The following is an 11,681-nucleotide window of genomic DNA, read 5'->3' as shown; positions in this document are numbered from 1 at the left end:
TGACTTTGAAGAAAAGTGGGTGCCAGACCCCACTAAAGTCGGAACTAGCTCGGCCAGGCCACATATTGATCAATACGATCAATATATTAAAGCTTATGAGGAGTCAGAGGCTATTTTGGAGCAGCAACCTATCGAGCCATACACTGAAGAGGAGGTACAACAATTAAAAGCTGAGCTGAAAAAGGACGACAAGGGGAAAAGGAAAGTAGATGGGTCTACTAAGCCTCAAGAGAAAGATGGGTAGGCCAACAAAGGGAAAGCCAAGGAAGCTGAGGACAAACATCCCTCTATGACTGATGTACCAAGCCCAAAGAAGACGGAAAAAATTGTGGAAGAGACCACAGTAGAGGTGGACACAGATGTTTTGGAAAAGCCAGAAGCCGAGACCAAAGAAAAGAAGATAGATCCAGTTCAGCAAAAGAGAAATGATTATGAGGATCTGGTAGAGATAGGATACACCGAAGAAGAGGCCCTTGAGACAGTTTATGGGATCACCCTACAAAAACAAGATGAACGGAGAGAGACGGAGAAAAAGACAAAGAGTAAAAAAGAAAGTGAAGAGAAACTGGACGAACCGAAAATACTAGAAGAGCCAAAGCCAGTGGAGGTGGTGGCGGAAAGAGATTTAGAGTTGACAGATGATGATGAAAAAGACATGCACATGGTGCATGAACTGCTCAGCAAGATAAAAGAAAGGTCCAAGGCAAAGGAAGTAGAGATTGAGACAGCCAAACAAAGGGAAGCGGAGTTGCAGAGAAATTTAGAGAATGCTATGACTGAATCTGAAAGTCATAAAGCATCACTCTATGATGCGGAAAACGAGAGAGACGGCTTGATACTTCAACTAGCCGAGGCTTCAAGAGAAGTAACAAGTGCACAGGAAGCAAGGGAGCGGATAGAGGATGAGTTGGAGGCGGCTAAGGATGAGCTCATTGAGCTAAGGGAAAGAGTCGAGCTCCAAGAAAGAACAATCACTAGACTCAGGTCTACCCCCTAGAGCTAGCAGAGCAGGAAGCGAACAAGAGGGAGCTATCGTACCAGTTTTGGAAGACCAGGTCCGAAGCTTACAAAGAGAGCTAAGATTAGAGCAAGTGCAAAGGTTGCACATTGCGGAGGGATCATTGGCCGCAAAGGAGAGGCTCACATTAGAAAATCAAACGCTACGGACAGAAAATGAGGCCTTCCGCAAATAGCTCCAAGATCTACAAGAGCAACAAAGAAGAGAGACAGAGACACCACAAGAAGAATCAGGTGGAGCAGCCATAGAGCTACCAGAAACTGGAGAGGCAACCACAATTGAATATCCAGCCCCAGCTCAAGAGGTGGCCTCGACTTCAAGAATCTCTGAAGAAGAAGATGAACAAAGGCTCCATGACCAAATAGAAAAGTCAGCAGAGGAGAGTGCCAAGGCAGAAATGGAATGGGAGAGGAGACTCCTAATCTCCATTAGACTTCAGGGACTAGACACAAAAGTGCTCCATGAACCGTGGATGCAACCCAGCCTGCCTTTCCCTTTGATGAAATTTGAAGTGCTAAAGACGAAAAAGAGACTAGAAGGGGAGCAGTATGTCGCTCTTTACGAAGGCGACATCACAAGGAGGAACAATCAAAGAAGATAGTAGATTCACAACCTAGATGGACGAAAGGTTGGCTGAACAAATACCCAACCTACCTCATCTACTTGGTGGAGGCACCAAAGGAGATCCGGGAGGATGCAACCTGCTACATCAGATAGCTGGTACTCTTCAAATCTGTATATGGCACTTTAGTAGCCCCCGGGATCAAACGGGAACCCAATCATTTGCCCCAGTGTGAGCATTCCTTTAAAAACTTTGCACCATCCTCCAGGATCATAGGGAAAATACAATAATCTCCAATCATTACAGCATAAGCATAAATTAACCCATAAATCTTCATTCAAACCACCTGGATCATATGGCATATAAAGTAATTGACAACAATCATATCTAGCATGATAACCTCCTGGGTCATAAGTTAGTGGATGATCATATTTAAAATATATTGCATCTCCACAAACTTTCTCATAGCATAGCAGCAAAAAGTCCCATATTCCCATCATAACAGCACCTATAGGCAAAATGAATTCAGTCGCTATGGTTTTCAAAATATCAATCTCCATTAGTGAGTCATTGAATGTCATCACTTCATTTGATAACACGAATGCTGCATGGCCTCCTTCTCTAGTAGGCACAAACTCCTCTAGAGCCTCATCTAAAAGAAACATAAGCTCTTCATCATATGTTGCAAGTTGTTCTTCACTACTCTTGTCACAAGGAACTCGAAATTCCTCTAACGCATCATCAAGAAGATCCATAAGCTCCATATCTTCCTCCTTGGAAGAACCACCTAGTTTCTGAGTATTAACACAAGAAACCTCATCGCTTGTTTCATACATAGGCACAAATTGTTCTGGCAGCTTCACACTCCCATTCAAATATCTTTCCACTTCAATAGCACAAGTCTCAACATGCAGTACAAAGATAGCATCAATTTATTTTTCCATAGCATCATCATAGCAAACCCTGTAACCTGTAGAAGTCATAGACTGATTATCATACATCACCCCCTCTGAATATGCATCTCCATAATCATAATCTTTGTCTTGGTTCACATAAATTACATATGGTTGAGCATCAAATACATCTATATCATCACCAGTGTCCTGAAATGCAGCCATAGACATGAAACCCTCTCGTATAGCATCATCCAAAACAATTGCTTTTGCATGTAATGCTGCATAAGCATTCTCTTCATGTTCTATACCCAAAGACCACTCCAAATGGGCATCCACATAACATATTGACTCTGACAAACATGTTTCTTGATCACTGCTAGCAACTATGCTTGTATGCAAACCATGTACTGGCTCTGAGAAACCTGCTTCCTCATTTATGTCACTTTGAGAGGATATGATTGCATGCTTAGCATCCATAGAGTCATATCTGCTTTGGAATAAAGAAGACAATCCGAATCGAGCATAAACAGTATCTACTATGAAATCATCATCTGCATGCAATAATGTCTCGTCTTCTAGAAGACATGCATCAATAACAGCTTCTAGCTTAGCATTTTCTTTCGCTTTACTTATTGCAGAAATATGCTCCCATAATTCATCATAGTCGAGGATCTGCATCTGATCCCCTTCACCGTTACTGAAGACAACCTTATTTCGTTCAGTCATGTCCTTTATTTCCCGATCTAGAATCCTTGAGCTTTCATAAATAAATTCCTCTGCAAAATACTCCCACCGTGTGGGATATTCTTCTGCCAGTTCTTGAACCTGCTTTTTAAAATCAGAGTTTACAGCCTTCTCAAAAGCTGCAATTATCCGATCTTCGGGAACATTTCGTCTCTTCATCTGAGCTTCATAACATGCAATAAAACCTTCTGGATCATATCCCTGGAAAATATAATACTGCTCCCGAACAACATCAAGTGCTAGCTCTACAACATCATCAATCTGCTTCTTTATCTACATGGCTTTCGCTTCCTGCAGACATCCCTGAACTAATTCCATTATTTTAGGCAAATCTGCAACTGCTAGATTTTTATCAAATCCATTGGAACTGAAATCATCAATAAACTGTTTTAATTGTTCTGTCATCTCCATCTTTATTAATTATCTATAACTGTTTTCGTTTGTCGCTTTATCAATTCTCGCCTTCTCAAGCCTGCTTGCTTACTTCAACAGGTTTCTCGTCTTGGTCGCTTCAGAAAAAGCTTCAAGATCCTTATTCCTCTTGCTTTCCTTACCCTCGTTATCTCTCTTGCTTACCTTGATTGGAGATCGAGAGAGAGTAATAACTTCGCTTCTCGAGTATATGATGGAGAGGAAGAGACTTCGTTCTTACTTAAGCCGAGAGAGAGAGAGAGAGAGAGAGAGAGAGAGAGAGAGAGAGAGAGAGAGAGAGAGAGAGAGAGAGAGAGAGAGAGAGAGAGAGAGAGAGAGAGAGAGAGAGAGAGAGAGGTGCTTCCTCCCTTGGCCTTGCTTTGTATGTTCAAGATCGAGAGGGAGAGCCTCCTTGTGTTGCGAGAGAGAGAGAGAGAGTGAGAGAGAGAGAGAGAGAGAGAGAGAGAGAGAGAGAGAGAGAGAGAGAGAGAGAGAGAGAGAGAGAGAGAGAGAGAGAGAAACCCCCCTTGGTTCGATGGAGAACACCCCAGAGAAGCTTCTTGCCTTGCTCTCGTTCTTCTTGCTCATTTTTTCCTCCTTCCTAGTCTCCTTCTTCCTCACGTTTTTGCTTCTCCCTTACTCATGCAAAAAACTCCCTCTAATAATAGCATGCCTTCCTTAAGCAGCGGCGCCCGGCATCACTGACGTGGCGCAGGAATAGGTGCTATGACGTGGCATCAAATCGGATGGCCAGCACGGAAAACACCGAAAATTGGACCGAAAACGAGCGCCATGGAGAGCTGGTCATAACCCGCTACTTCGCCGTCCTTAGCTAGGCTTCGCATCACCTGCTAGGACTCATTTTGCCCTACGTTATTGTCTGCTCGCTGCCGGTCCTTCTTCGCCATGCTTTTTTTCTCCTTGGCTTCACATTCAAAATCCCTTTAATTTTTCCATTGGGCGGCCATTTTATTTAAAGTCATGGGCGGCCCTTAAAAGGGTACCCCATTTGGTATACATGCTAGCCAAGGCAATGCCAAGCATTGGGCAGCCATATTTAGCATACATGCCGACCAGGGTATTGCCAAGCACAACAACTTTCTCCAGTAGCCCTCGATTTGTATCTGCTTAAGCCATAGCCGTGTCCGGCATTTCCTGCTATCAGCAACGTCCGATAAATAATATTCTTGTCAGGCACAACATATCAACCAAAGTGTTGCTACCGAGCGGATCAAGCCCCCGACGAATCTTTAAAGGCTAATATCTTGGCAACCGGCATTTCGATTACTGATGTGAGAAGACCAACGCGCTCCACAAAGTGAGCACTTCACGCCCATGCATTCATTTCATTTCTGTCACCTTAACTGCAGTTGCCCAAGATACTGATCTGCAATCGACTTAAACTTCAAAGTGCCATAACTTCTTCACTGTGACTCCAATCGACGAGCCGTAAAGATAGGCCGGTAGAGCACTTCAAGCACTACAGTTCTAGATCATAATCTCTTATCTATGGTCACTGCAAGCATACTCATTTTTGGCATCATTGAGGCATATGTTGGCCCTTTTAAGCCGCATCTGGCATACATTAATCATTAAGCTTGGCCTCTTATTAAGCCCTGATCACTGTTTATTAAATGTGTAGGCTTCAAAGAAGCTTATCTTGCATTTCTCTGCTCTTTTTCTCATCATGGCAGTGGAGCTGCACGACATCCACCACCTCTGAACCTGCACTGCCTTCGATCTGTGCCAATAGCGCTTCAATCTGCATCTGCTACAGCTACAGTACCTTAAGCTCCTTACCATCATCAACCTCACGTAACTAGTAAACTTACGAAAAATGAAATAAGGCTTATACCCTATCATCAATCTTATAGCTTAATCATTAGGTAGTTGTCCATCAAAAATCTATGAACCTTATCTGACGTATCTTCAAAGCATTCAATCTTGGATAACTTGCATAATGAACCCCGCCAGACTCAAGTGCTCCAGTTAATGATGCACACGACTTGACCATTAATCTCTCTCTTAAGGAACCCTGTCAAGCTCAAGTATGCCTTACTCTGTCTACACACGGAATGGCCGTCAAGTCCTTTACCTCAAGTTCTGTTAGCAGAACCAATCTCAAAAAAAATGTGAAGATACTTCATCAATTGTGCAAAGAAGTCAGCTGGAAGCCCGCCATGTAATCTTATTGACTGCATAACCAAAACTCTTCTGACTTAGCATAAATCTAGAAAACAAAACCTTGTACCATGCAACCTGCTACATCAGATAGCTGGTACTCTTCAAATCTGTATCTGGCACTTTAGTAGCCCCTGGGATCAAACGGGAACCCAATCATTTGCCCCAGTGTGAGCATTCCTTTAAAGAATTTGCACCATCCTCAAGGATCATAGGGAAAATACAATAATCTCCAATCATTACAGCATAAGCATAAATTAACCCATAAATCTTCATTCAAACCACCTGGATCATATGGCATATAAAGTACTATCATATCTAGCATGATAACCTTCTGGGTCATAAGGTAGTGGATGATCATATTTCAAGTATATTGCATCTCCACAAACATTCTCGTAGCATAGCAGCAAAAAGTCCCATATTCCCATCATAACAGAACCTATAGGCAAAATGAATTCAGTCGCTATGGTTTTCAAAATATCAATCTGCATCAGTGAGTCATTGAATGTCATCACTTCATTTGATAACACGAATGTTGCATGGCCTCCTTCTCTAGTAGGCACAAACTCCTCTAGAGCCTCATCTAAAAGAAACATAAGCTCTTCATCATATGTTGCAAGTTGTTCTTCACTACTCTTGTCACAAGGAACTCGAAATTCCTCTAACGCATCATCAAGAAGATCCATAAGCTCCATATCTTCCTCCTTGGAAGAACCACCTAGTTTCTGAGTATTAACACAAGAAACCTCATCGCTTGTTTCATACATAGGAACAAATTGTTCTGGCAGCTTCACACTCCCATTCAAATATCTTTCCACTTCAATAGCACAAGTCTCAACATGCATTACAAAGATAGCATCAATTTCTTTTTCCATAGCATCATCATAGCAAACCCTGTAACCTGTAGAAGTCATAGACTGATTATCATCCATCACCCCCTCTGAATATGCATCTCCATAATCATAATCTTTGTCTTGGTTCACATCAAATACATATGGTTGAGCATCAAATACATCTATATCATCACCAGTGTCCTGAAATGCAGCCATAGACATGAAACCCTCTCGTATAGCATCATCCAAAACAATTGCTTTTGCATGTAATGCTGCATAAGCATTCTCTTCATGTTCTATACACAAAGAGCACTCCAAATGGGCATCCACATCACATATTGACTCTGAAAAACATGTTTCTTGATCACTGCTAGCAACTATGCTTGTATGCAAACCATGTACTGGCTCTAAGAAACCTGCTTCCTCATTTATGTCACTTTGAGAGGATATGATTGCATGCTTAGCATCCATAGAGTCATATCTGCTTTGTAATAAAGAAGACAATCCGAATCGAGCATAAATAGTATCTACTATGAAATCATCATCTGCATGCAATAATGTCTCGTCTTCTAGAAGACATGCATCAATAACAGCTTCTAGCTTAGCATTTTCTTTGGCTTTACTTATTGCAGAAATATGCTCCTAGAATTCATCATAGTTGAGGATCTGCATCTGATCCCCTTCACCTTTACTGAAGAAAACCTTATTTCGTTCAGTCATGTCCTTTATTTCCCGATCTAGAATCCTTGAGCTTTCATAAATAAACTCCTCTGCAAAATACTCCCACTGTGTGGGATATTCTTCTGCCAGTTCTTGAACCTGCTTTTTAAAATCAGAGTTTACAGCCTCCTCAAAAGCTGCATTCATCCGATCTTCGGGAACATTTCGGCTCTTCATCTCAGCTTCATAACATGCAATAAAACCTTCTGGATCATATCCCTGAAAAATATAATACTGCTCCCGAACAACATCAAGTGCTAGCTCTACAGCATCATCAATCTGCTTCTTTATCTGCATGGCTTTCTCTTCCTGCATACATCCCTGAACTCTATCCATCATTTTAGGCAAATCTGCAACTGCTAGATTTTTATCAAATCCATTGGCACTGAAATCGTCAATAAACTTCTTTAATTGTTCTGTCATCTCCATCTTTACCTCCCAGCCCGGCTCGTTTCACGTAGGGTTCACTAAAGATGTCGGGGGATATGTGTGCGCTACGTGAGACAGGCCGGCGCCGGGCCTCTGGCTGTGGGAGGTGTGAAAGAGAGAGAACAAGAACAACAGAGGGTTTGCCAATCACCGCAATCATCAATTAATTGATTATTAAATTGAGTACACCTTAGTCCTTAGCCAAGGTGGGCTGTTAACAGTGCCGTCATTTGGATCACCTGCTAACGAGGAGTTTAAGCTCCCACTTTATAGTATTAACCGGGCCGTTAACGACACCGGACTTATCAGAATGTTAATTCAATCTTTAACGGATGACGGTGATGGAATTTTTCCTTTGTTGCTTTATCAATTCTCACCTTCTCAAGCCTGCTTGCTTACTTCAACAGGTTTCTCGTCTTGGTCGCTTTGGAAAAAGCTTCAAGCTCCTTATTACCCTTGCTTTCCTTACCCTCGTTATCTCTCTTGCTTACCTTGATTGGAGATCGAGAGAGAGTAATAACTTCGCTTCTCGAGTATATGATGAAGAGGAAGAGACTTCATTCTTACTTAAGCCGAGAGAGAGAGAGAGAGGTGCTTCCTCCCTTGGCCTTGCTTTGTATGTTCAAGCTCGAGAGGGAGAGCCTCCTTGTGTTGCGAGAGAGAGAGAGAGAGAGAGAGAGAGAGAGAGAGAGAGAGAGAGAGAGAGAGAGAGAGAGAGAGAAAGCTTCTTGCCTTGCTCTCGTTCTTCTTGCTCATTTTTTCCTCCTTCCTAATCTCCTTCTTCCTCACGTTTTTGCTTCTCCCTTACTCATGCAAAAAACTCCCTCTAATAATAGCATGCCTTCCTTAAGCAGTGGCGCCCGACGTCACTGACGTGGCGCAGGAATAGGTGCTATGATGTGGCATCAAATTGGATGTCCAGCACGGAAAACACCGGACATCGGACCGAAAACGAGCGCCATGGTGAGCTGGTCATAACCCGCTACTGCACCGTCCTCAGCCAGGCTTCGCATCACCTGCTAGGACTCATTTCGCCCCGCGTTATTGTCTGCTCGCTGCCGGTCCTTCTTCGCCATGCTTTTTTTCTCCTTGGCAAAAGCCCTTTTATTTTGCCATTGGGCGGCCATTTTATTTAAAGTCATGGGCGGCCCTTAAAAGGGTACCCCATTTGGTATACATGCTAGCCAAGGCAATGCCAAGCATTGGGCAGCCATATTTAGCATACATGCCGACCAAGGTATTGCCAAGCACAACAACTTTCTCCAGTAGCCCTCGATTTGTATCTGCTTAAGCCATAGCCATGTCGGGCATTTCTTGCTATCAGTAACCTCCGATAAATAATATTCTTGTCAGGCACAACATATCAACGAAAGTGTTGCGACTGAGCGGATCAAACTGGTACGGAGCTGGCCCCCGACGAATCTTTAAAGGCTAATATCTTGGCAACTGAAATTTCGATTACTGATGTGAAAAGACCAACGCGCTCCACAAAGTGAGTACTTCACGCCCATGCATTCATTTCATTTCTGTCACCTCAATTGCAGTTGCCCAATACGGTACGGATCTGCAATCGACTTAAAATTCAAAGTGCCATAACTTCTTCACCGTGACTCCAATCGACGAGCCGTAAAGACAAGCCGGTAGAGCACTTCAAGCACTACAGTTCTAGATCATAATCTTGCATCTGTGGTCACTGCAAGCATACTCATTTTTGGCATCATTGAGGCATTTGTTGGCCCTTCTAAGCCGCATCTGGCATACATTAATCATTAATCAGTTCTCATTAAATGTGTAGGCTTCAAAGAAGCTTATCTTGCATTTCTCTGCTCTTTTTCTCATCATGGCAGCGGATCTTCACGACAACGGAATAGAAAAATACATAAGTTTTGACCGGTGAAAATAAGGGAAAACTTGGATTACTCCTTTTGCAGATGGCCGTTAATGCCATTGTCACGTTGGACTTGATAACAAAATCTGTGCATTTTTCTCAGTGAATGGGAGTAGCCTAGGTGGATAAACCTCTATCTTAGACCTTAGCCTATATTCACGAGCACGTGTAGTATGAGAGAGAGAGAGAGAGAGAGATAGAGAGAGAGAGCATGTGAGAGGATCCCTGTCTGTGCGCTATGGGAGTAGCCTAGGTGGCTAAACCTTTGTCTTAGACCATAGCCTATATTCACGAGCACATGTGTAGTAAGAGAGAGAGAGAGAGAGAGAGAGAGAGAGAGAGAGCATGTGAGAGGAGCCCTGTCTATGCGCTATGTTCAAAGAGAGAAGAGAACGCAATTGCAACAAGAGAGAAGGAGCGAGGAGATACGAGAGGAGAGACAAAGAACCTACAAAATGTCTATGCTCTACAGCTCTCAGAGTCGAAGCCTCACGAGTCATGTCTCTTGAATGATGACGTGAAGACAAGAATCAACACACATAGGTTATTTCTTTACTAGGATTTGAAGGTGGTTCTCCATATTCTAGAGAGAGAGGGAGAGAATATAGAAGAGAACTATAGACATGGTCCTTAGGTGGCATGCCTCTCTCTGCTTCATCCTTGATGTTGAGGATGGCACTCAAACAGCACCACACAGGACAACATGGGTCCATGCCATATAGATATTCGCTCGGATTTTGGTTCACTCGGAAAATATCACTCGGTGTACGATAAGACTCTTGCAGAGTGGGAGGAGAGAAATCTAATTTTTTTCTAGGAAAAATCTACTCTACGGGTAGGCTACCAGAAGTTTCTCATCCTCTTCACGATAAGAAAGTTGCAACATCCAGCATTAGTGGAATGTCTACTTGAAGTCAAGACATGAAACTTTTAGCACGTGATCGAGAAAGAGTAAGGGTCTTAAAGAATATCAAATCGTTATTAGCTTTGAAAGGTACAGAAGAAATTATGCTTGCCCAAAAGTTGGGGTACAAGGAGCCTGTGATCATAGTAGATGAAGCCAAGAATTATATAAAGCATCTAAAAATTCAGTATGATCTCAAATAGCCCTACATCAAGAAATGATGAAGCAATGTTTTTTAACATTTTGTCATTTACAAAGATCTTTATGTACTCAGAGACTTTGTTACAATGCTTAGGGTTTCAAGATATATGAAGATGTAAATGATTAATAGTTTTTTAATTTTTCTTTCAATGCTATAAGTAAATTTTGAGTTTCATGTGCCAAATGCTCTTTTTTATTTTTAAAAACGGTTTTATAGCTTTTTGCTTTGAAATTTTCGTTCATTGTGCCATCAAGGACAATCTACATGGTCATAAGGTCAAATCTTGCTCTATGACCTTAGGGGATTTTCACTTTATGGTCTCAACACCCTATGACTCTAAGGCCTTAGGGTCATAGGTTGGCATGTGTTCTTGCATAAGACTTACTAAGTGTAACCACAAACTAGTACCCTAAGTCCCTAAGGTCTTCAACACACTTAAGATCTCTATATTAACTTTCTTTTTTTAATCATTTCATGGCTTCTAAGAAAAAAATTTTGTTATTAGATGATCACAAAATAGAGGATCTTCCTCTCATATTACTTCAAATATCACATCCAACCCAAGAGCAATGGTTTCATTATCTACCAACATCTTTCAAAAAGGAGATAAAAACACTTATCTTGAACTTAGAGGGTGTGCTTCTTGCAACATTTGAGCTTCACTCAAGGCTAATCTCGACCAATTACATGTGAATTGTAGAAGATAACAATGAGATGTATGTGGTGCATCCAGATGCAGAGTATTTCTTAAGCTTTTGCTTTGAATTTTTTGAGGTTTGGATTGGGAGCTGCCATCATTTACAAAAAGCTCAGTTTTCCTACACAAAGTCACAAATTCAAGAGGATTATGGATAGCAGCTGCTGTCAAAATTCAAATCTCATGATCGGCTACA

At 42.0% G+C, this 11,681-nt stretch overlaps 2 protein-coding genes across 2 annotated transcripts; both read right to left on the bottom strand.

Annotated features, from left to right (window-relative positions):
- Nucleotides 1–1,160: 1,160 nt before the first annotated feature.
- Nucleotides 1,161–2,953, bottom strand: LOC147439169 (uncharacterized). Its single transcript, XM_086483980.1, has 3 exons — nucleotides 2,551–2,953; nucleotides 1,904–2,466; nucleotides 1,161–1,202 (listed from the first exon to the last, which is right to left on the bottom strand). The coding sequence occupies exons 1-3, from the start codon at nucleotides 2,951–2,953 to the stop codon at nucleotides 1,161–1,163; spliced, it is 1,008 nt and encodes a 335-aa protein (XP_086340106.1).
- Nucleotides 2,954–6,102: 3,149 nt separating this feature from the next.
- On the bottom strand, nucleotides 6,103–7,116 carry LOC147439168 (uncharacterized). The gene has a single exon (XM_086483979.1). It carries the CDS (start codon nucleotides 7,114–7,116, stop codon nucleotides 6,103–6,105), a length of 1,014 nt encoding a protein of 337 aa, XP_086340105.1.
- Nucleotides 7,117–11,681: the final 4,565 nt, after the last annotated feature.

This window comes from Adiantum capillus-veneris, chromosome 16 (assembly GCF_014529385.1).
Source record: "Adiantum capillus-veneris isolate H3 chromosome 16, ASM1452938v2, whole genome shotgun sequence".
Taxonomy (NCBI): domain Eukaryota; kingdom Viridiplantae; phylum Streptophyta; class Polypodiopsida; order Polypodiales; family Pteridaceae; genus Adiantum; species Adiantum capillus-veneris.
The sequence above is the reverse complement of the archived record's forward strand: the minus strand, read 5'-3'. Positions and strand labels throughout refer to the sequence as shown.

Bases quoted from the DNA above. Each gene is read 5' to 3' on its own strand.
- LOC147439169 (XM_086483980.1), bottom strand. From the start codon at position 2,953: ATGGATGCTAAGCATGCAATCATATCCTCTCAAAGTGACATAAATGAG. The intron at 2,467-2,550 runs GTTACAGGGTTT...GTGCTATTGAAG, and splicing joins TCAGTCTATGACTTCTACAG to TGGAAAGATATTTGAATGGG. The intron at 1,203-1,903 runs GTTAATTTATGC...TTGCTCTTGTAG, and splicing joins GTTTGAATGAAGATTTATGG to ATCTTGGAGCTATTTGCGGA.
- LOC147439168 (XM_086483979.1), bottom strand. From the start codon at position 7,116: ATGGATGCTAAGCATGCAATCATATCCTCTCAAAGTGACATAAATGAG.